The 23176-nt window shown below is 37.3% G+C and overlaps 1 protein-coding gene and 1 long non-coding RNA gene across 2 annotated transcripts; one reads left to right on the top strand and one right to left on the bottom strand.

Annotated features, from left to right (window-relative positions):
* The first annotated feature begins 10807 nt into the window (after positions 1-10807).
* On the top strand, positions 10808-13083 carry LOC149408986 (uncharacterized). Its single transcript, XM_089650275.1, has 2 exons — positions 10808-12109; positions 12560-13083. The coding sequence occupies exons 1-2, from the start codon at positions 11716-11718 to the stop codon at positions 13069-13071; spliced, it is 906 nt and encodes a 301-aa protein (XP_089506401.1). The 5' UTR covers positions 10808-11715; the 3' UTR covers positions 13072-13083.
* Positions 13084-20776: 7693 nt separating this feature from the next.
* LOC149408985 (uncharacterized) lies at positions 20777-22914 on the bottom strand. Its single transcript, XR_016305332.1, has 3 exons — positions 22003-22914; positions 21611-21919; positions 20777-21534 (listed from the first exon to the last, which is right to left on the bottom strand). It is a non-coding gene; the product is annotated as an uncharacterized LOC149408985 (long non-coding RNA).
* Between the last annotated feature and the right edge of the window lie 262 nt (positions 22915-23176).

The raw sequence follows: 23176 nt of genomic DNA, 5'->3' as shown, positions 1-23176 counted from the left end.
AACCATCTGGAGTGGCTCCTAAGAATGGGAAAATTTCATCAATAAATAAGCCACAGTCATCGACCAAAATATTTTCTTGAATGCAAAGTTGCCTTTTTGCAACTTGCTCATGGTCTCTACCATATTGCACAGATTTTATATTATCTAGAGAGCGGCCGTATAATATTGATTTAACTAAATTAGCACAACTGATGGTTTGACTTCGTTTACAGATATTACCAAATAAAGAAGCTGTTAACATGTTTCTTCTGCGTTGCAGCCACTCCCCGCTATCAGACTGCAAGACAGTTCGTCTTTCAACTGCCTTCTTTTCACTTTTTTTTAACGTGCCAAAAATGCTTAACATGTTACCCAATAAAAAATTGCGATTCTTTTTTTTAATTTTTTATATTAACTCCACACAGGAGGCCCTGAAGAAAATAATTTCCCTCAGGGCCTATGTCATCTTTGGGGATGCTGTGTGGAGGGTCTTTTTGTGGAGAGGAAGGAGTGAACATGGGTCTTGAAGAGTCCCATGTTGTAGGAGGGAGGAAACACAGAGGCCGGCAGTTCGTTCCACAGCCGAGCGGTTGAACTTAAGAACGAATCGTAGAAGCGACCCGTTCTCATGTGACAAATGTCAACCGTGTACAAATGTTGGGCGCGCGTTTGGCGTGTATCCCGACTACGCACCGGTGCCGAAGGGATCAATGACGCTAGTTCCTCAGAGTATCTTCCATTGTAATACCGATAGAACAAGGACAGCATACCTACCTGACGCCTGTGCTCTAAAGATTGCAGCCCGTTTGTTAAGATTGGGGAATCTATCAAAGCCGTTTTTGCACAGAGTCAAGGGTTTTTTTCAGGTATTTAGGGACTCCGGACCAGAGATGGCTGCCAAATTCGACAGTAGGGCGCACTTGCGATTTGTACAGGGTCAGCAGTTGTGTATTATCAAAGTATCTGCGGGCCCTGTACAGTACAGTACGCCCAGCTTCTGAGAGGCCAGCTTTACTCTGGCTTCGATGGAGCCCCCGTACCTGAGCTGGTCACTTATAGTTACACCAAGCATATCAATGGAAGGCCTGTTCGGAAGATTGCTTCCGTTGAAGGAGACTAGATTATCATTTGGATCCCTTTTAGACGTAATCAGACAGGATTGGGTCTTTGAAACATTAAATTCGACGAGATTATTTTTACCCCAGGAGGAAATACTCTCGAGATAACCGTCCATTCTCTGCTTCAAAGCCCTCCGAGCCGTTGGAGTTTGTGTGCCCTTTGGGGGCTTGTCAAGCAAAAAGCTATCATGAACTGTACTGTCATCCGCGTAACAATGAATCGGTGCACATGTCAAAAGGTCATTGATGTGCAACAAAAACAAAGTCGGAGACAGAACCGATCCCTGTGGGACGCCAGCATTTATGGAGTGCGAGGAAGAGGTGAAACCGTCAGCAACCGCCTGAATCGACCTATCCCTTAAAAAGGCAGCAATCCACGTACACAGGGATGCGGGAAGTCCGTAAGAAGGCAATTTGTTGACAAGTCCTCGGTGCCAGACCCGGTCAAAGGCCTTGGATATGTCTAGTGCGACTGTTTGGGTCTCACCGTGACGTTCCAGGCACCGCTCCCAAACATGCGTCACATACGCGAGAAGATCACCGCACGAGCGGTTCCGCCGGAATCCGTATTGACGGTCGTTGATAATTTTGTTCTTCTCGAGGTATGTGAGCAGTTTGTCGTTGATCACCGTTCCATCACTTTGGACAGAACTAATGTGATCGCTATGGGGCGGTAGTTGGCCGGGTTGGAGCGGTCACCTTTCTTGGGAATAGAGTGAATGACCGCTTTTTTCCAACCAGAGGGCACAGTGCCACACTTCAGGGACATTTTGAAGAGCTTTGTCAAAACTGGAACTATTTCCGCAGCACACCTCTGCAATACCAGGGCAGGTATTCCATCAGGTCCACTAGCTTTGTTAACATCGAGCCCCCGTATAACGTGGAGTACATCCCGATGCCGGATCCTCAGCTTTTTCATATAGAAGCCGCAGTGAGGAACCGACGGTGGAACAGCACCTCCGTCATCGAGGGTCGAGTTTTTCGCAAACATTTTCCCTAATAAGTTAGCCTTTTCGGTGGCGGTGTTCGCTAGTGAGCTGTCAGGTCTGGTAAGAGGTGGCAAACTGGGTTTGCAAAAATTAATTTAAAATTAAATTAATTTATAGTAATACCTGGAGTTGGTGAGATTAGTAACTAGCTTTTTGCCCGTTGCAGGCAACTAATGGGTAAAAATACTTTTGAATGTGTGATTTGGCGTTTAATGCGAGTGGAGCGAGAGGTGTGTGCCTAGTTTAATAGTTATGATGTGATGTAATGTGTAAAAATGTGGTGAAAATATTAAATTAATATATATATATAACCTAACCTAAATTTGATTTTCTGTAACAAAAAATTGCCCCTTTAACAGTCCAAGAGGGCTTTTTCTATTTTTGCGGTTTTTTTCGTATTTTCGAAGTCAATTGTGTCCGTAACAGCATATTCAAAAAAATATTTATCATGTATGTTTTTTAGATACATGTATGTTATATACAACCTGTTAAGAATAAATAATCTAAAAAAATATTTTTCTTACTTTACAGCTGTTTATAAAATAGTAGTTTTCAATAAATCGCCAATCGACCTCAACATTACTTTCATCTGCTACTACATACAACATGACAAAAATATATAAAAAATATTTTGTAATAGAACATATCTCAACCTATAGGATACAATTTTTATATTTTTATATAATAGCTAAATAACTGTGTGATATTATTTGGAAAAACTATGTAAATCAACTTACTTTGAAGTCAATTTTATGTATTAAAAAACAGCAATTTTGAACAAAAAAAAATACTGTAAAATTAAACAGTATTTATACTATCTTAATTGATAAATAAATTAAATTAATTTAAAGATTTAATTGGTAATATTCTATATTCATTTAAACCTTAAACACATATAAATGATGGCATTTTACATATTCAATCATAACGCGAATATCGTTCGCCCCAAAGGCCGTTTCGCGACGCTCTCTTCTGTTAAGTAGTATTAAAAAACGTAAGTGTATTAGTTTATTTTCGATATACGTATATATTGTAGACATAAAATCAAAACGTAGAATTTGTTCATGTAATTTGAAGGGAGCGTGTCAAAGGTGAACAAGAATGTGAATCGCGTGGAAGCAAACGTTGTTGAGATGATTGTACCTTTTCATAAATTACCTTCCAGCTGAACAATATGTAGCAGGTCTTAATTATTGTAAATCATCTCATTTGCCAGCGCCCGCTGTGGATATGTACGAACGAGACAGCAGTATTATAATTGCTTCCAGCAGTATAGACGAACAGACGTATTGTATTTCATGTGACTAGTGTTAGGGCTGTGCAAATAGATTTTTAATTATAATAATAATTTGATTATTTAATTTGGCTATTATAGCTCTTCGTGAATTGAACAAATGAAAATAAAATATAATTATATAATATAATTTATGTATATATATATTTTTTTTTTTTTGTAACAGGTAAATATGACGGTGAAGTTAAAGTAAATCAAAAACATGATTGGTATTTCCAAATTCAAGGACAACTCCATATCACCAAGTCCGATATATGTATATTTGGTGTATGGACCTCGAATAACATTCCATTAAAGGTTGAAACCATAAGAAGAGATGACTCTTTCTTTCACTTTTCAATGTTAAAACGCCTTCAAAATTTCTACTTTGATTGTTACTTGCCAGAAATCATTGACCCGAGATACGAAAGAGGCATGGATATTAGAAATCCTCCTTACATAGAGCAAGCCATAAAAAAAACGTAAGAACATCGCGTCTGTGAGGTTATTGGCTATCTGATTTTATTTTCCTTATGCTTGCTACAACCTTAACTTGCGTTTTATTGAAATTATTTTCATTGTGTTTAGATATAAATGTCTTTTACTCGTGTCTTTTACCTGAACTATGTGCCATTTTGTAACATTGAAAACAAATACATTATATTCCAATTGCCCGCCATGCACATATTTTTTATATTGATACATTCTGTAAATTATGTTGTATTATGTTCCTTATGAAAAAACTGTTGTTTCTATTGAAATTGGAAAACCCTACAATAACTTTACACCATTTATTTCATAACTTGAGAGCTTCACTTACATTCATGCATCGTATCGTATAGTATTATTTTATTGAGTAAAGTGGGGAATTACTTAGCTATTTACATCAGTTCATGAAACACGGCTAAAGCCATTTTAAGGATCGTTTTTTTTGTGGAAAGTACATTTCACTGTGGAAAGTACGGTAAATGTACTACTGAACTGAGTTTTATGTTCATATGAAAAATGCGTGTATCTATTTGTGAAATAACACGAATTAATTCAATAAACGAAAGAGCTCAAATCACTTGTACCTTAGCAATTCAGCATACACATAAATGTGAATAAAGAACATTCAATAACAAGATTTCTAGTTCTTTAAATATTTTAGCTACTGAAATTATAAACGGAATCAACATAATTGTTGGAGACATGCTAGCTGAAAGAAATTGTTTTTATTGGTTTAAGTTCTGAAATACTACTTTATGCAATGTTTTATTGTTGTTTTTATGTTTTATTTTATATATTTATGTAGTACAATATATGGAATATTAATCTTTTCCCCGCGGCGGCTGACTTTAGTCATTTCTTCAAATCGTTCGCACCACGCGGCGGCTGACTTTAGTCATTTTCAAGTTTCGACTTCGTTTTCCAAGGACATGTATACCGTATTCGTTCGAAATTTATTTTAAAAATAAGAATATTCATTTGTGTTGCGACATCTCTGAGAATTTGTATATACTACTTCATTGTTTATCTTATAAAATTAATAAAACCGAGAGCCCGGCGATTGCCGTCAGTCACAGTTTTGAAACACGCGCGAAAAGAAGCTAGTGTCTCTGGCGTGAACCCCGTACCAATCGTAATAAGACTTGTGCGTCGATATCCACTTTGAATTTTTTTTATTTTGTTGTGTACATAATTATTTTAAAGTGACTAATTCGATTTAAAAATATTTTGTTTTGTGTTTGTGTTTTGTATTACGTTCTTGTTGCGTATGAATTTAAAAAAACTTTTTTTAACAACCCTCAAAATGTCGAAACGTGGCCTATCTGATATTGAAATATATGAAACAATGTTAGATGCGGATAGTGATTTTGAAATAAATGATGACGACACAGATATTGTTATTGATGAGCAATATGAAAGTGATACCTCAATGCCGTCAGTTCAGCCATCAACTTCTTCTGCTGAACCTTTGACTTTGCCATCTCACCCCAGTACTTCATCAGAACAGACATCAAATGTTATTCCTGAAGAAATAGTTAACAATTGGAGTACAGGTCCTTTTATACCAATTGTTTATGAATTTGATGACTTCTTGTCTGGAGTTAATCCGTCTACATTACTTTCAGATAATTCAGAAGAAGTGGCATATTTTGAATATTTTTTAAATAATGAGATAATGGAGAAAATTGTTGAAGAGACTAATAAATTTTATCTGGCTGTTCTTGAAAAGGGACCACCATCCAAACATTCTCGCCTCAACAGATGGGTGGAGACATCGGTTAAAGAAATGTATATTTACTTTGCTTTGACTATGTTAATGACCAGAAATCGTCATCTGACAATAGAAGAGCATTGGTCTACAGATCCTTTGATGTCAAATAACATATTTGGAAAAACCATGCCAAGGGATCGGTACGAGATTTTACATAGAATGTTACACTTCTGTGATTCTAGAACACAAATCCCTGGTGACAAATTGCATAAAATTAAAATGTTAGTTGATCACACCAGAAAAATCTTCAAAGAGACATTGGTACCCGAAGAAAACTTGTGCATCGACGAAAGCATGATTCTTTTTAAGGGTAGGTTAGCTTTTAAACAATATTTACCTTCTAAACGTCACCGTTTCGGAATAAAAATGTTTGTCATGTGCGATTGTAAGACTGGTTTTGTTTTAGACTTTATTATTTACGTTGGTGAAGGTACGGACATAACAGACAATCAGTGCCTTGGCGTTTCGGGAGCTGTCGTAACGACATTGCTCGAAAATTATTTAGGTAAAGGACATAATCTTTGGGTCGACAACTGGTATAGCAGCCCAAAACTATTTGATTTTCTTCATAGCAAGAAAACTAATGCTTGTGGAACAGTGCGCAAAAATAGAAAGACCATGCCAAGTTTCGAAAAATTAAAAAGGGGGAAATAGAGGCAAAACACCGTGGACCACTCTTAGCTTTAAAATGGCAAGATAAGCGTGAAATTCATATGATCACAACTATACACGACAGCTCTTCATCTCCAATAGGAAGAGTTAACAGGGAAACAAATGAACCAATATTTAAACCAAAATGTATCTTGGATTACAATTTACATATGGGCGCAGTCGACAAAACCGACATGATGTTGAGCAGTTTGAAATGCATGAGGAAGTCAATAAAATGGTACAAAAAAGTGGTTTTCCATATAATAGATCTTTATTTATTAAATTCGCACACGCTCTTCAACAAGGTTACCGGAAAAAATACTACATTAGCAGATTTTCAATTGAAAGTTATAAGACAATTAATAGAAAAATACAGTGAACCATCTCAATTTACGTCACGTTTTTCTGATGATCCACTCCGTTTGTCAGCCAAAGGATTAGCAAAACACATGCCAGACATAATACCCTCAACGGCAAAACGTGCAAACCCATGTCGGCTGTGTCGTGTATGTACCAACTCCAAACTGAAAACTAAAGTAAAAAAATATTCAAGATACATGTGCTCAGAGTGTAATGTGACATTATGTGTTTACCCATGTTTCCGTATTTACCACGAAAAAAAAAACTACTAACCTTTTTAAAAATTATAAGTGTATTTTTGTATATATTTTTTACTATTGTCGTGAGTGTACCTTCATATTATTGCAAATTTATCGCAGTGAAAACAATATATAATAATTTCACAGCATAAACGTCAATAAAATGTCAACTCAAGAAAAACTAAGTGAAGTCAGTGAAAAAAGAAATATAAACTAAAAGCAGAGCGTCGGCGCAGTGGCCATCCTAAGGACTCATATTTCTCTACACAAGTAGGTAGGTACCTATATGTTACATCGTACGTCGCTACAGTCGGCCATGACAGGGATTCTTTGTTTCGGTTGAAATCACTTATTATTTATTATTTCACAAACGTCCAAGTAAACTCCGAGTAACAACTTGTCTGATTAAGATAATCGAATGATTAAAATGACAATTGGAGGTCGGGCTCTCGGGACAGCCTGACGTGTTCTTCGTCGGTCTCACTATCCTTCCCTAATTTATAGGGATATTTAATATATTCCGCCGTTAAAAATACACGTAAATGTGCCTTATTGTCTGTCAGTTACGTTAGTGCAGATATAATAATTTTACGGTGACAGGTGTGGAAGAATTACGAGTTTAAGAATAATTAGCAAGATTGTTTATCCCAAGGGATAGTGTAATTCAGTGTTTGTGAGCCCGAGTCCGGAATTTTTACCAGATGTGGACATCTCATCGGCGGTCGCAGCAACCTACCCGTGTCTCTCGTCACCCCGTACCGATACGTCAACCCCCGGTGCCGCAAAAAAATGCAGTGTCAGTGAGCCCGAGTTTGGCATTTGATAATTTCTACCAGATGTGGAGACCTCATCGACCGTCACATACCGATATTTCCACCCCCGCTGCCGCCACCATGCTCGCCGTTACCTTTACCGGCTCCGTTATAGACGTCAGAGTCTGTCGGCTATACGACCTGTCCGTGGGTCGGTCACTGATTCGCTCACGACCATCGCCCCTACAAGATGACCCATAAAAAACAATCATCTGGCAATTTCTACACCCCCGCTGCACCGCCCCCGTGCCCCTACGCCCTAGGAAGGACGAAATCGAAATGAAGCCGCGTCTTTTGTCTTCTGCCAATATGAACTAGTACAAACAATTATGCAGTGATTAGTGTATTGTTATAGTGATTATAATACTTTTTGTTTTAGAATTAAGTTTTTTCATTTGGACATCTGGAATAGTTTTGATGGCGTTAGGATTAAGTTAAATATTATACTAATTTGTATGTTAGTGATTTATACCTAAGTATCATTATGTTAGACTAGATAAGCAGTTTGTAGAAGGGAATGGCCGACACAGGTGTCGATGAGGCTCGCTATCCATCACATCGCCAACCCTTCGGTGGCGCAAAGAGGAGGAAGGAACTCGAACAATGTCGAATTGGTACGTGGAATATTAGAGGAGGTATGGAAAGAAAGATGAATGAATTGTGTGACACGATGGTTAGCAAATGTTTGGACATACTTTGTGTAACAGAGAGTATGAAAAAAGGGAGCGGTACAATGCAGCATAACGATAGGCTCGTCATTTGGTCTGGGAGACCAGATACGGAGAGGGCGTGTCAGGGTGTTGCAGCACTACTGTCTCCCAGAATGATTGAATGTATGTTGCAGTATGAATGTGTAAGTCCGAGAATAATGTGGATTAGGTTCAAAATCGGTTTGACAAGGGTGTTTCTTGTTGTTTGTTATGCCCCTGTCAATTCTGAGAGTGACGAAGAGAAAGATGATTTTTGGACTGGTGTGAATGATGTGATTAGACTGAAAAATATTAATGAAAGGATTATAATGGCAGGCGATTTGAATGGGTGGGTAGGAATTAGACGTGACGGATTTGAATCGGCCTTAGGTATGTTTGGGGATAAAAGAACGAATGACAACGGGAACAGAATACTTGAAGTATGTTTAGAGTGGAACCTTTTTGTGTCCAATACTTTTTTCGATCATAAAGGTATCCACCAATATACGTGGGAAAGAGGAAATGAGAGGTCAATTATCGATTTTGTAGTAATTGACTCTAGGTTGAGAGCCGTTACCGAGGACACGAGAGTTTTCAGAGGGGCAGAGGTTGAAACTGACCACTTTCTGGTGGTGTCGAGAGTAAACCTCTTTCGCGGTTGGCGCTCTAAAGTGAAAACGGTACTAACTCCAACAAGAATCAAAATAGAAAAACTACAAAACGATAATGAGAGGAGTAAGTATGTGAATTGTGCAGAGATGAGATTGAATGAGAAAAAAATGGATGGTCTAAGCATAGACGAAACATGGAACCACATAAAAGTGAGTCTTTGTGAATCTGCTAGAGAGGTGTGTGGAATAAGTACGCAAGGTAGAAAGAAAGGTGATGCATGGTGGGATGATGATATTAAAGCACTGGTCTCAGAGAAGAAGAAAGCATGGTTATGTCTGATTGCGGCTGGCAGTGCTTCCAGCGAAGAGAAGGATCGAGCGAAAGAAGTATATAAGGAATGTAAGAAAAAAGTAAGAGTTGGAGTGAAAGAACGAAAGAAACGCATGGAAGAGGAAGAAGGAATGAAAATGACAAACCATTTCCAAGAAAACATTAAGTTGTTTTGGAAGGAAGTCAAAAGGTCCCGGTGTGGCCCTGAAACCGGAAGCATGAAAGTAATAAAATCGAAAGATGGAAAAATGTTGACGAATGAGGAAAAAATAAAAGAGAGATGGATGAAGTATTTCGAGGAAGTCTTTGAAAGCGAAGTGAGTGACAGTGATTCTAGCGGCGAATCAGATATGAACGATGATGGACTGAATGTTACCGAAATTAGCATGGATGAGATAGAAAGATCAATTAAGTGTATGAAGAATGGTAAGGCTGTCGGTTTCGACAATATTGCTGCTGAATATTTTAAAGGAGGTAGCCGTATAATTCTCACATGGTTGTGCAATCTTTTTAACCAATGTTTAAAGGAAGGTTACACGCCTTTAGATTGGAGAAGAGCAGTGATCATGCCATTATACAAAGGTAAAGGGTCACGTATGGAATGTGGAAATCATAGGGCTATTAGCCTGCTAAGTTCAGTTGGCAAGCTGTATGGTAGAATTTTGATTGAAAGGGTAAGAAAGGAAACAAAGGATAAAATATGGGATGTGCAAGGTGCTTTTATGAGTGGAAGGGGGTGCATGGACCAGATCTTCTCATTGCGTATGCTCACCGAGAAGTTTCTGGCAAAAAACCAGAAACTTTTCTGTGCCTTTGTAGATCTACAAAAAGCATACGACCGAGTCGACAGGAAAAAGCTATGGAAGGTGTTGTCCAAGTATGGAGTGAATGCGAATCTGACTCAGGCAATTGCGTCTCTATATGAGGGAAGCGTTGCATGTGTTAGGGTGAACGGTGGTTTTACGGGGTGGTTTGATATCACAAAAGGTGTTAAACAAGGCTGCGTAATGTCACCGTGGTTATTCAATCTATACATGGATAATTGTATGCAAGAATTGAAAGATGTGGGATTGGGCGCGAATTTGAGTAATCTGAAAGTATGTTGCCTGTTGTATGCTGATGATGCGGTGCTGATTGCAAATAGTATGAATGATCTGCAGTCTCTCGTGTCTAGGATGAACGAAATATGCGTGAAGAATGAGTTAATGATGAATGTAAGTAAGTCTAAAGTAATGGTGTTTGAAAGAGAAAGTACGAAAACAGTGTGTAATATAGCTGTGAATGAGGAATACTTGGAGCAGGTGGATGAATTTGTGTATTTAGGAAGCATGTTTACGAGTGATGGGAAGGCTGACAGAGATATTGAAAGAAGAGTAAATGCAGGTAACTCCATTAATGGAGGACTGAACGCAGTTGGCGCTAACAAAAAATTGTCCAAAGAAGCGAAGTTAGCAGTCCACAATGGAGTGCTGGTACCTACCCTGATGTATGGAAGTGAGGCATGGAACTGGCAAAGAAAGGATGAAAGTAGATTGAATGCTGTTGAAATGAGATCCCTGAGGCGTATGTGTGGTAAAACCATGTATGATCGTGTGAGGAATGTGGATATCCGCAAAGAGTGCAAGGCTGATGTAAGCGTAATGAGTAAGATCAAGAAAGGGACGCTTAGATGGTTTGGGCATGTAGAGCGAATGAGCGAAGAAAGGAGTGTAAGGAGAATATACGATGCAATTGTGAATGGTAGCAGAAGTCGGGGGCGCCCGAGGAAGACATGGCACGACCAAGTGAATCAGATACTTGAGTCGGGCCATGTCAAGAGTCAGAACAATAGAAGAGTATGTATGAGACGATGTATGAATGTGAATGAGGCAAGGAGTGTGTGCCAAGACCGAGTTGTTTGGCGGTCCGTCCTCTCTGCCTACCCCTGCGGGGAAACGGCGTGATGGTTAGTTAGTTAGTTAGTTAGTTAAAATGACAAGTAAACAACAAACTTCCCACGACCTACAAACATCTTGCAAGCACCTACCCGACAAATATTCGATACTTCGTGTGGCAACGCTGCATTTATGCCGTCTGCGTTCACGCCGCTCTATCGCCCCGCCGCTTGTCTATGCATATTTTCAAAACACCGGAATGTTGTTTACGTCGCTGTCACCGCCCGAGATATAATTGTTTAACTGTTTTTACTTTTTAATTCGTTATTTACATAGTTTATTTTATTCGTCTCCCGTTTTAAATAGTTAATACGTTTCTTTTTTAAATTCTAGTAGTGTTTTTTGCTGTTAATATAGATAATAATTGGTTACATAGGTTTAAGGTTATAATAAGTTTTGTTCATAAAACCAATATTTCGTGTATTTGTGTTATTTTGTTAGTTTTTTTGTATTTTAGTATAGTTTAATTATGGAAAAACGTGTGCGTAGCATCAATTTTAGCAGGGAAGAATGCGAAAGTCTCGTGAACTTGATTCACAAATACAAAGACATTATTGAAAATAAACAAAGTGACACTGCGCTGTGGAGAGAGAAGGATGCCGCCTGGCTTCGAATTGAAAAGGAGTTCAACTCTTCGTCGTCCTCGTGCTTTCGTTCATCAAAGACTTTAAAAATAAAGTACGAGGGCTTCAAGAGGTCTGTCCGAAAAAAGAGTGCGCTGATCAGGACTGAGCACTATAGCACAGGTGGAGGGCCCAGCAAAGCAGTTCCCCTGGACACGATGGAGCTGAAAGTTAAGGACCTAATCACCTTAAGCGTCCAGGGAAACATGAATAGCATCGACAGTGATGCTGGAACCATTGGTAAGTCGATATTGTTTTAATAAAATTCAGACTTCTGGCTCAAACCACTTTTATGTATAATAATTATTTATTTCATAAAGGTAGGACCTAATAATGATAAATCATCTTACAAGATGCAGTCGCTGTATTATAATGTTACATCTTTGCAAATCATATTATGTGTGGCAGAAGAAGGATGAAAGCAGACTGAAAATTGTTGAAATGAGATCTCGAAGGCATATCTGTGGTAAAACCATGTATGATCGTGTGAGAAATGTGGAGATCCGCAAAGAATGCAAGGCTGATGTAAGCGTAATGAATAAAATTAAGAAAGGGACCCTCAGGTGGTTTGGGCATGTAGAGTGAATGAACAGAGAGAGTAGTGTAAGAAGAATATAGTGTAGGAATATCTACACATATTTAAGTACCAAGTATCTATGATGTTTCATATCATTTTATCATTTATTTCAGATAACCAAATTTCTGCAATGGAGGTGTCAATTGAGGAGGTGCCGGCGACACCGTGCAGAATCGTGTCACAGCCAATCCGGCAGATAATCTTCCTGGACCCGGACGATCCGTGTGAGCCGAGCACCTCCAAAGCCGTAGAAGCCCATGCAGAACCTGAAATCATCGTAGAAGAGCTGAACACCGATGAGCCCATTCCTTCCTGCTCATCAAACAAGGTGGCTGCTCCTCCTGAGCCGCAGCAGTGGGACAGGTGGAGTGTCCCGCAACTCCGTACCGCAAGCCACCCAGCCTTACGGAAAGGGGCAAAGAAAGTGGTAGATATCCGAAAGGATATTATGTTCATACAAAAAAAATTTTTAATCGAGGAATTTGAGGAAAAGAAAAAGGAATGGGCGTTCAGGGAACGTGAAAGAAAAGAAATTGAAAAGGAATGGGCATTTAGGGAACGGGAAAGGAAGGAAAAGGAAAAAAAATGGGCTTTTCGGGAACGTGAAAGGCAAAAGAAAGATTAAAATTAAATTATTGAAGACCAAATTTAGAGTTGAATAAATTTTATAGGTTTTTACCAATATTTGGCTATTTATTTGCTTCCTTCTGTAACTGTATTATATTTTATAAATTAATATGTCCCACATATATACCTATAATATAGGTATTATTACTGGTCTTCGGCTCGCAAGGCTCATACAAATGATATGTTTTTAGCATCTAGTAGAATAGAAAGTTATCGTAATATGAAACTATTAATAAAGGTTTCCTAGTGAGGTGTTCACAAAACATTTGATCATCCACTCACACTATCACATCACCTACACAAACCTGCCTTATAGTTTACTACTCAAATTTATTTAATTAAAGTACAGAATTATGTGCTAATATGTAATAGTAGTAGTAATTAAAAATGTATGTGCATAAAGGTAAGGATTTATTTACAATAGTAGTATTATTACAATTAAAAGGAAACAGGAGAAGATATTAAAAAATTATAAATGTTTAAGTAAGAAAAATGTATGAAAACTTTGTTAGCGACGGGCTCGATTGTCTAAAAGATGGGTGAAATAACCAAGAATGAGGTTTCTTCTTGCATTAGTACCTGGGTTTTCATCATTTAGCTCTTCATCATATTCCACAGCAACTTCTTGTACTTCCTCTACCACAAAGGGTGCATCATTCATTTTTACTGCTATATTATGCAACACTGCGCATGCCACAATAATTGCTGTGGTGCGCTCCATAGATAACGTAATACGTCTTCGCAGAACAGGGAATCTGCTCTTCAGAACACCAAAACACCTTTCAACAACATTCCTGCTGCGAATTTGTGATTCGTTATATAGGTTTTCGGCTGGGGTGTTGGTCTGTGGTAATGGTGTGAACAAATAATGTTGGCTTTGATACCCACTGTCCCCTAACAAAATGCTGCCATTAAAATGTCCAGCCTCAAACTTTGCTTTAATCAGCGAATTGTTAAAAATAGTTTGGTCGTGGCTGGATCCAGGCCAGCGGGCAACGATGTCTCTGATGATGAGGTCTGCGTCGCAAATAGCTTGGACATTCATGGAGAATATCCCTTTCCGATTACGGTAAACCTCGGCATCTTCTCCATCTAAAACAGACAAATATAGCTTTACTAGTTGTTATGTAGCGCAAAGATATATATTTTATAAAACTTGTATTGAAATAGTTTTTCATATAAATACAGGTAGGTATACAAACATATACTTTTACATGTATTTAACACTTTACCTATATTACAATATTTTTACAATAGCACACCTACATATTTATTATGTAAAATTACTTTTCATTATTCACGTTTTCAAAATCTTCATAATTTTATATCACTACTCTCTTTAGATTTACAGTGCAGAATCAAATACAATAACGTTATGTACTTACTTGGAGACAATGGAACATGGGTGCAGTCTATAGCACCAATGACCTTTGGAAAACAAGCCAGATTATAAAAGCCCTGTTTCAAGGGAGCTAGATCCTCAGGAAAGCAAATGAAGACAGGGCGAAGGTATGCTATTGCCTCGGAGACTTCCTTGATAACATCGACACGCGGATACATAATCTACTGACACCACTGAAGTCTCCAGCAGACATCAGATATGAACCGGTTGCGAAATATCTTAATGTCAGTAAAAGTTTGATGATGGTTGGCACAGCTTTATTCCTGAAATGGTGAAAACATTATGTGAACCAGTTACGATCTATAGGCAAAATATGCATTGTGAATATTCCATAAAATATGTATTGTATAGATGTAAATTAGAACACTACATACCGATTGCTCCTAGAACATATTTTATCTTTTATCGTGTCGTGAATTTCAATGACAGCCTTCTTTGTTAAACGAAATCTCGATCTAACTTCGACATCGTCTAGTACATTTAAATAATTCACTCTTTGACTATAAACTCTTTTTCTTCGTCTCTCCGCCATTTCATCTGAATAAATATCGTCTAAAATGTCTGAGATCTCCATATTTCGTTAAAAATCGACACTTCTTCAACGTAACTAAAAACACAACCTAACTTCTGAGCTGTCAAAAAGCTTTGGCGCCATTTTGCACTGGTAGTAGGTATTAAAGTAAGAGCTATTCGCAAGGATTACTTCCGAGTAGTTTATACAGCTATTTACTTGACGAACAGCGCTCTTCGAGGATGGTGGGATGGATTTTGTAATTTACTTGCCGAGTATTGCTATTCGAAACTTACTTAAAGTTGGTGAAATACCCCCGTGTGTTTATATTAACACAATTATGGCATTATCTTTATTTCAGTTTATCTCAAGTGAATGTTTATTGATACTTCGATGTTGGAGGAAGATTTTATGATAGTTAATAATTCAGATTATGATTTTGTTTACATAAAATGGTTGATATGAAAATAACATTCGACAAAAAATTCATAAACAAAAAATGTGCAGCGTGGGGGCAACCGCTTAGGTATAATTTTTTAGCGGGTAAAAGGTTAAAATCAGAATTTTTTTTAAAAAGACCCGTTCGTCAATCTGCCAAAAATTGGTTTATCGGGACGTTATAAAAATACATATATAAAAATATATAAATATTGTAAAAAAATCGTAAATCATTTAACCGCCAAACTTTTTCACTATTACGATCTAGGCAAAAAAAGAATAGTACAAAAGTTCTATTATTTGGAATATTCCAATATCATATACATATCCTTTAAATTAATTTTCCCACATCAGAAACACCAGATAAAGCAAACAACACTGTTTTTTATATGCCTACTCACTGTTGAAACCAAAACTTTTAATTAAATAAATGTATTCTCAACTGTGTTTTATATTTCAATGTTGTGACAGCCTACTCACTGTAAAAACCTAAACTTTTAATTAAATAAATGTATTCTCAACTGTGTTTTATATTTCAATGTTGTGACAGCCCTAACAGCCATAGCAGCAGTCATATAGCCCAGCTACACTACTCGCGAAGTTGATCGAAGTTGACCTAATACGATAGTGTGGGCACGAACTTCGCTTCGCTTCGGGCATCTTCGCTTCGCGTCGCCCGACTTCCGATTGTTGTCGGTAAATGCGCCCGAGTCAAAGGACTCGAAGCGTCCCGGAGTTCGAACACGAAGTGTCTGCCCACACTACTCGGTTCACTTCAGTAAGCGATGTGATGTCTAGGGAAATTTCCCTAGATCTAGGGGAGAAAAATATTCTTTAGGGAAAAGGGAAATCAGCACAAAATCTAGGGAAATTTAGAACTCGGGCAAAATTTTTTTTTTACATATGACAATACTACTGGTATTGCTAGTCGCAAATTTTTTTTTAAAGAAATTCCCATTCCATGAATCAATATTGAAGTTTTACTTACAAGAAATGTTTTTAACACTGACAACTCAAAATGTATCTAAAAGGATGAATGGGGAATCCTTTAAAATAAAAAAATTGGTTTCAGGTTACGTTTTTATCCATGTTTATTTATTACAAGGAATTTTCTCGAAGTTTCTGTTGCTTTGAAAGGTGATTAGGTGATCGCGCTTGATTTTTATATTGAAAAGTGATTTTTATTCGGAATTTCATTTCTAATTCAGTGGTAAGTGACATACATACTTTGATATTATTATTTTACTAAGAAAAAAGTGTTTTATTTGGAAAAGTACAATATTATAAGCCTACATATTATTACTAAGTATCGATGTATATCTTTCCAATTAATAAACATATAACAGGATTAGTGTTACACAATCAGCAAACTACAGGATTAGTGTAATAGCATTAGGAATAAGTTATAAGTTCAATGTTCAGCTACCAAGTTCCTTAAGCTACTTACTGATGTATTCGGTGTTTAACACAACTTATACTATTATGTGTTTGGTAAAGTGCATCCTGAATATAATATAATATTTATTACAGGCCACGATGGATATTCCTTCAACGTCCGGCACGAGGAGGAACCTTTCGGATGCAGAAGAAGCTCCTTCAGCCAAGAAGCCTAAAAAAATATATGCCCAAAAATACCAAGAAAAATGGGAATGTGAGGAGAATTTCAAAGGCTGGCTGAAAAGAAGTAAGAAGGGGCCAACATTTTTTTTTTGCCATGCCTGTAGTAAAGATTTTGTATGTGGCAAATCTGAAATCCAAAAACATATTACTAATATCAGAGCTGCCACTTCCCAACACACGCTGTTATCAATGCCTAGGGTGCAACAACTGACGACAGAAGCCGCAAAAATAAAAGAAGCTGAGATAAGGTATGGTACATCATTACACTACTGATTTTAAAATGTACTTATAATTTATTTTACAATATGATAAGGTTTAATCTATAGTATATTATTATGAAATAAATCTTCCCAATTCTTATTACATATTTCTAAATTTATTGTATCTACTATATTGTTAATTATTTATTTATAATTTCAGGTTGGCCGCCTTTGCTGTAGAACACAACATTCCATTTAAAGCCATGGACCATCTGAGCAAGTTAGGCCAAGCTCTCTATCCGGACTCTGAAATTGCCAAAAAGGTGACTTGTGGCAGAAAGAAATGCACAGCAATCGTCAACAACGTCACGGGGAGTGTTGGGTTTGAAAATGTTTGTAAGTTGTTAAGGGACAATAAATTTTATTAATTGTCGACGAGTCCACTGATATTACATAGCAGCATTAAACATTTAGCCTTAATAAGTAGAGTTTTTGATAATAGTATAAACCAAATAGTAGATGTATTTTTGAACTTAGTTCCTGTGCCTTCTGCAACTGCTGATAGTATGTATAATGAAATTAAAGATTTTTTTGTAAAAATAATATCCCATATGCTGCTAATATGGTGGGCTTTGCTGCAGATGGTGCCAATGTGATGATGGGTTCGAGGCATTCGCTTTCTGCTCTTTTAAAAAATGATATACCAGGTCTTTTTGTTATGAAATGTGTGTGTCACTCTTTTCACTTGTGTGCTAGCAATGCATGTGAAAAGATTCCATCAGGCGTGGAAGATTTAGCAAGGGACGTATATTCCTATTTAAAAAACAGTTATAAGCGACAGTCTGAGTTAGTCGAGTTTCAGGATTTTTTGTCGCTCAAACCACACAAACTTCTTCACCCATCTCAAACCAGGTGGTTATCCCTGATCGCAGTGGTGAAAAGGCTGCTAGAGCAATACGAAGCACTCGTTTTATACTTTACCCATGCTCATCTTCAGGAAAAAATTCCAGCAGCCGCTTCTATCTTAGACAAACTCAGAGATCCCATAGTCAAAATGTATTTGTATTTTTTAGAATTTGCATTACCTTTTTTTAATGATCTCAATTTAGAGATGCAGTCCGAAAAAATTAAAATCCATCTCCTATATAGCCGCGTAGAATCAACTCTAAAAACTCTTTTAGGTTGTTATATACAACCGAATTATTTAAACCGGACCCAGCTAGTAGATGTTGAACATAACAATCCGCGATATTTTCTTACATTAGAACATGTGTACTTGGGTGGTGTGCTAACTGGAAAAATAGCAAACGGGCTAATTGAAGTTGATTCTGAAAGTCTAGATAATTTAAGAAAGCGATGTTTAGAATTTTACATTGAAGGCGTTAGCCAAATTTTAAAAAGATTTAATTTTAAAGACAAAACAGTTCAAATCTTAAAACATTTAAAAGAAATAGATCCGGTTAATGTCAAGGCACAACATTGCAGGTCGATCGCTCCTATGGCAATGTTATTTCCAAATCTGGTAGGAGAGAGAGATTTAAATGACCTTGACAGAGAGTGGAGAGAGTTGCAATGTTTTGATTTTGACCCATCGCCTGACGATTCGATACTACAATTTTGGTTGAGAATTACTCAAACCAAATTGGGCGATGATACCCTCAAATTTCCTAGACTTTCAAAATTTATTTTAACAATCCTGTGTTTGCCGCACTCAAGTGCAACAGTAGAGAGATTATTTTCAATAATTAATCTAAATAAAACGAAAATCAGAAACCGTTTGTCAACCAAAACATTATCCGGAATATTGCATTCCAAAACATTAATTTCCTCAACAAATTCCTGCTTAGATTTCAAAATAGGGAAAACATTGGTTGACAAATTGGATAATAGTATTTATGATTAACTAAACTTCTGGGTTTTGTTCGGCATGTAACAGTACAGATTTTTGCCCGCTTTATGTCCTCGTCATTTCACTTCTGTATCATTCATTCCAAGTGCCAAACTTCAATCTGTACTAATAATTTAAAGCGCCCTTGAGGTTATATTTCACTGAAACGGCGCTATACAAATCATCCAAAAATTATTACTTTTAATAACACTGTCAATCCAAATCTTCTTGTTCCTTGCTAAAATCTAAATTAAAATCTTCGGCGGATAACCAGAAGCCATAATCACAGAAGCCAATTACAATGAATATAGCCTATCGATGCCTTAATCTGCAAAACAGACATACATTTGTAGATGGTATTTCAGAAAAATAGCGTTATACAAATTATATAACCATATGTTATATACATTACAATTATATACAAATTATGTAACCATATGCAAATAGGGTGGTGGATGCTTGGAACAAACTCCCACAATATGTCATCGATGCAACTAATACAAACCAATTCAAAGCTCTATTGGATTCACATTTGGAAAGAAGATAGGATTAACTTAGTGAAAAAATTAAAACTACTCATTTACTGTCAAACTATTGTTAAATTAGATATGAGCGCATTTTTTATTGGAATTGTAATCTTCTACTTCCCGGTAAAACGTATACAATTTCAGATGAAGGCATCGCTAGGTTATATATTGCTAGTATTTGACCTTAACAATTTACTATGTTTTTTCCAAATTATTGCCTATTCCGCCACGCTGGTATCGTCAACAAAAGCAGTATTTCGTTTCAATTTAAACTGTAATAAATAATAACTAAAGTAGGCAAGTAATGCATTTAAAATAATTAGCTATTTAGTGTGTCGGAATTGTAAATAATTACCTCTTCTTAGTATCCAATTGTAAATAATTATTTAATCTTATAACCTCTCCTCTATACCATGTACCTGTCTGACTGAAATGTATTTCCTGTAATCTTGTATGATTGAAATAATTTTAGCAACATCATAGATCTCATGACATATAGTGCCACACACCAAAATTGAAGAGAAATACTTCTTATTAATAAATAAATGTAATTATGCATACAATCATAAATTGGTTTGACACACGAGATCTGTCAGCTGTCAGATTGGTTAGCCGGTGTTGCCATTGAGAAACTAGGGAAATTCTAGGGAAATTTCACCTCTAATTCTGGGGAATTAATTTTTTTGGGCATCACATCCGGATCCCTGCTTCAGTTCGCTTCGAGACGTCGTGTTTGGTGGTTGTGCGTGCGCAGAGTCATAGTGACTATACGTAATAAAATATGGCTTATGGGACCATAAAGATAACTAACTAACCATCACGCCGTTTCCCCGCAGGGGTAGGCAGAGAGGACGGACCGCCAAACAACTCGGTCTTGGCACACACTCCTTGCCTCATTCACATTCATACATCGTCTCATACATACTCTTCTATTATTCTGACTCTTGACATGGCCCGACTCGAGTATCTGATTCACTTGATCGTGCCATGTCTTCCTCGGGCGTCCCCGACTTCTGCTACCATTCACATTTGCATCATATATCCTCCTTACACTCCTATCTTCGCTCATTCGCTCTACATGCCCAAACCATCTAAGCGTCCCTTTCTTAATCTTACTCATTACGCTTACATCAGCCTTGCACTCTTTGCGGATCTCCACATTCCTCACACGATCAAACATGGTTTTACCACACATACGCCCTTGAGGTGATTTTTCACAAAAACGGCGCTTTACAAATTATCCAATTATTATTATTATTATTATACGCCTCAGGGATCTTATTTCAACAGCATTTAATCTACTTTCATCCTTTCTTTGCCAGTTCCATGCCTCACTTCCATACATCAAGGTAGGTACCAGCACTCCGTTGTGGACTGCTAACTTCGCTTCTTTGGACAATTTTTTGTTAGCGCCGACGGCGTTCAGTCCTCCATTAACGGAATTACCTGCATTTACCCTTCTTTCAATAAAGATAAAAACAAATACAATATAAAAACAAAAAATAAAGATAAAAACAAAATTAATGATGCTTGGATGCGCATTCAAGATATTTTACAAATTTCGGTGGGAGAATTGAAAAAAAAAGGAATCGCTCATCACGACTTACCGGGGCTACCATAGAAAGAGAGAAGCCTCAATCAAATCTGGTGCCGGCGTGGACGATGTTTATCGTCCAGTATGGTTTGCGTTTGACTATATGGATAGCTTTTTGGGACGGGTGTACAAATGTAAAACAACAATGAGTACGCTAAGTAATGTATTTATTAATAAGCACAGTTATAAACATTCATTACTTTCATGTACACCACGTACGTTTTATATTTCTTATTACCAAAGATTAAAGTTGAGAGAGGGGTAGCTTACTGTGGCGCCTACTGTAAATCAATACATGTGGATTACAATATTATTTTAATTTTCAATAAATGTGTATACTAAAATTTAAACTGTTACCTTTATTTCCTCCTTGAGAACCTCGTTAAGAGCTTTGCAGACATCGACCACAATTTTTGAAATTAACTGGCTTGAAATTTTAAATAAAAAGTGTGGGCTTCTATAACTGTCACCAGTTGCTAAAAATCTTAAAGTAATTGCTAAACGAATTTTAGCAGGTATGGCTTCAAATGCGTATCTTTTTTGGAGATAATAGGTTCTACTTTAGAAAGTAGAAGATTAAAATCACGCAATGACATTCGGTGAAAATTTTCGAATTCCCCAGATCGTTCTTGAGTGAGTTCAAGGAATTGTTGCGCCATAGTATGTCTGCAAAAATATAATTGAATGATTAAGATAAATAAGTAATTTAAAAATTCATTGTAAGTACTTACTTTGTTTATTCCACTAACCTAGTTCTGTTCCTGTGCATTGCAATCATCCACCATCTTCTTTTTTTTATTTTCTTGTGATGAATTTGCACGTAGTTATAATAAGCGAGAGTGCACATTGCGACGGCAGCTGCCACTTGAACGTCCATGTTGCCTAAGTGTACGAACACAAAGAACGCGTGTTTCGGCTTTCAGATTACCAGCACTCAGTGCCTGAGTCCGCCGGAGAAGATAGGCGCCGAGTTGTGGACACATAGAACGCCGGTTGAATCCGCGCCATTTGCGCGGTAGCCTGATTGCAGCTGTCAGTTTTAACAAAATGTCAAGCTCGTCGGAAGAAGATTTTTTTACTTTTGTAGAATTCTTTCTTGAAATTAAGAAATAAAACAATTGGTATTCATCCAATTAATAGTAGTAGAAAAAGTCATGGTGAATTTATGAATTTTATTTATTAATGAAAGATTTTTTAAATATACCTTATTTCACTCGTGACATTTGAGGTTATTATAAAATTTTCTTAGTTCGTACCGTTTTCATTCATATCCTTACTGATTTCTTTCCAGCACTTGTCGACAACATTTCTGTTGCTATGTAAACTTCTTTTATCCCAGATTGGCGATTTGTTAAAAACAGCAGCAATTAGTAAGTCGCTCATTTTGACAGGACTTGTTTATTCATGTTTATTTATGTTTTTACACTAGCTTCACTAACCGGCCGCACCGGCGAGTAGGAATTAAGAATTCATTCTGGTAAAGCTTCTCGGCGCGCCAGCGCGCGGACACAAATCTGAACCTGCCTTCACTATGTGCGTTCTCAAACGTTTAGATACAGACATTCTTGTCGGCTCGCCTGCGCCAGTCGGCCGCTTACTCGCCGGCTAATCTGAAAGCCGAAACACGCGTTCTTTGTGTTCGTACACTAATGCACGGACTCCGAGAGACTCAGGGGCGTACAACTCCCGTCTGACCTTGTAACCCTGATGGGAGGAGTTATTCAATACCCAAATTCTTATAGACAAAGCTGTTGTGGCTGAAAGCTCAGATCTCATTGGCTCAGAGCAAAAATTGTAGTTATATTTATATAATTTTTACGATGTCTTGATATTCGAGTTTCTATTTTCGAATCCTACCCCCCCCCCCCCCCCCGACGGAAAAATTTTTGCCCCTGTCCGTAGCTATTGCTCCCGCACTCCGAG

Source organism: Hesperophylax consimilis, unplaced genomic scaffold (assembly GCF_061612785.1).
Source record: "Hesperophylax consimilis isolate HC1 unplaced genomic scaffold, BYU_Hcon_1.0 scaffold_40, whole genome shotgun sequence".
In the NCBI taxonomy this organism is placed as follows: Eukaryota; Metazoa; Arthropoda; class Insecta; order Trichoptera; family Limnephilidae; genus Hesperophylax; species Hesperophylax consimilis.
Note: the sequence above shows the minus strand (reverse complement) of the source record. Positions and strands in the feature narration are given on the sequence as shown.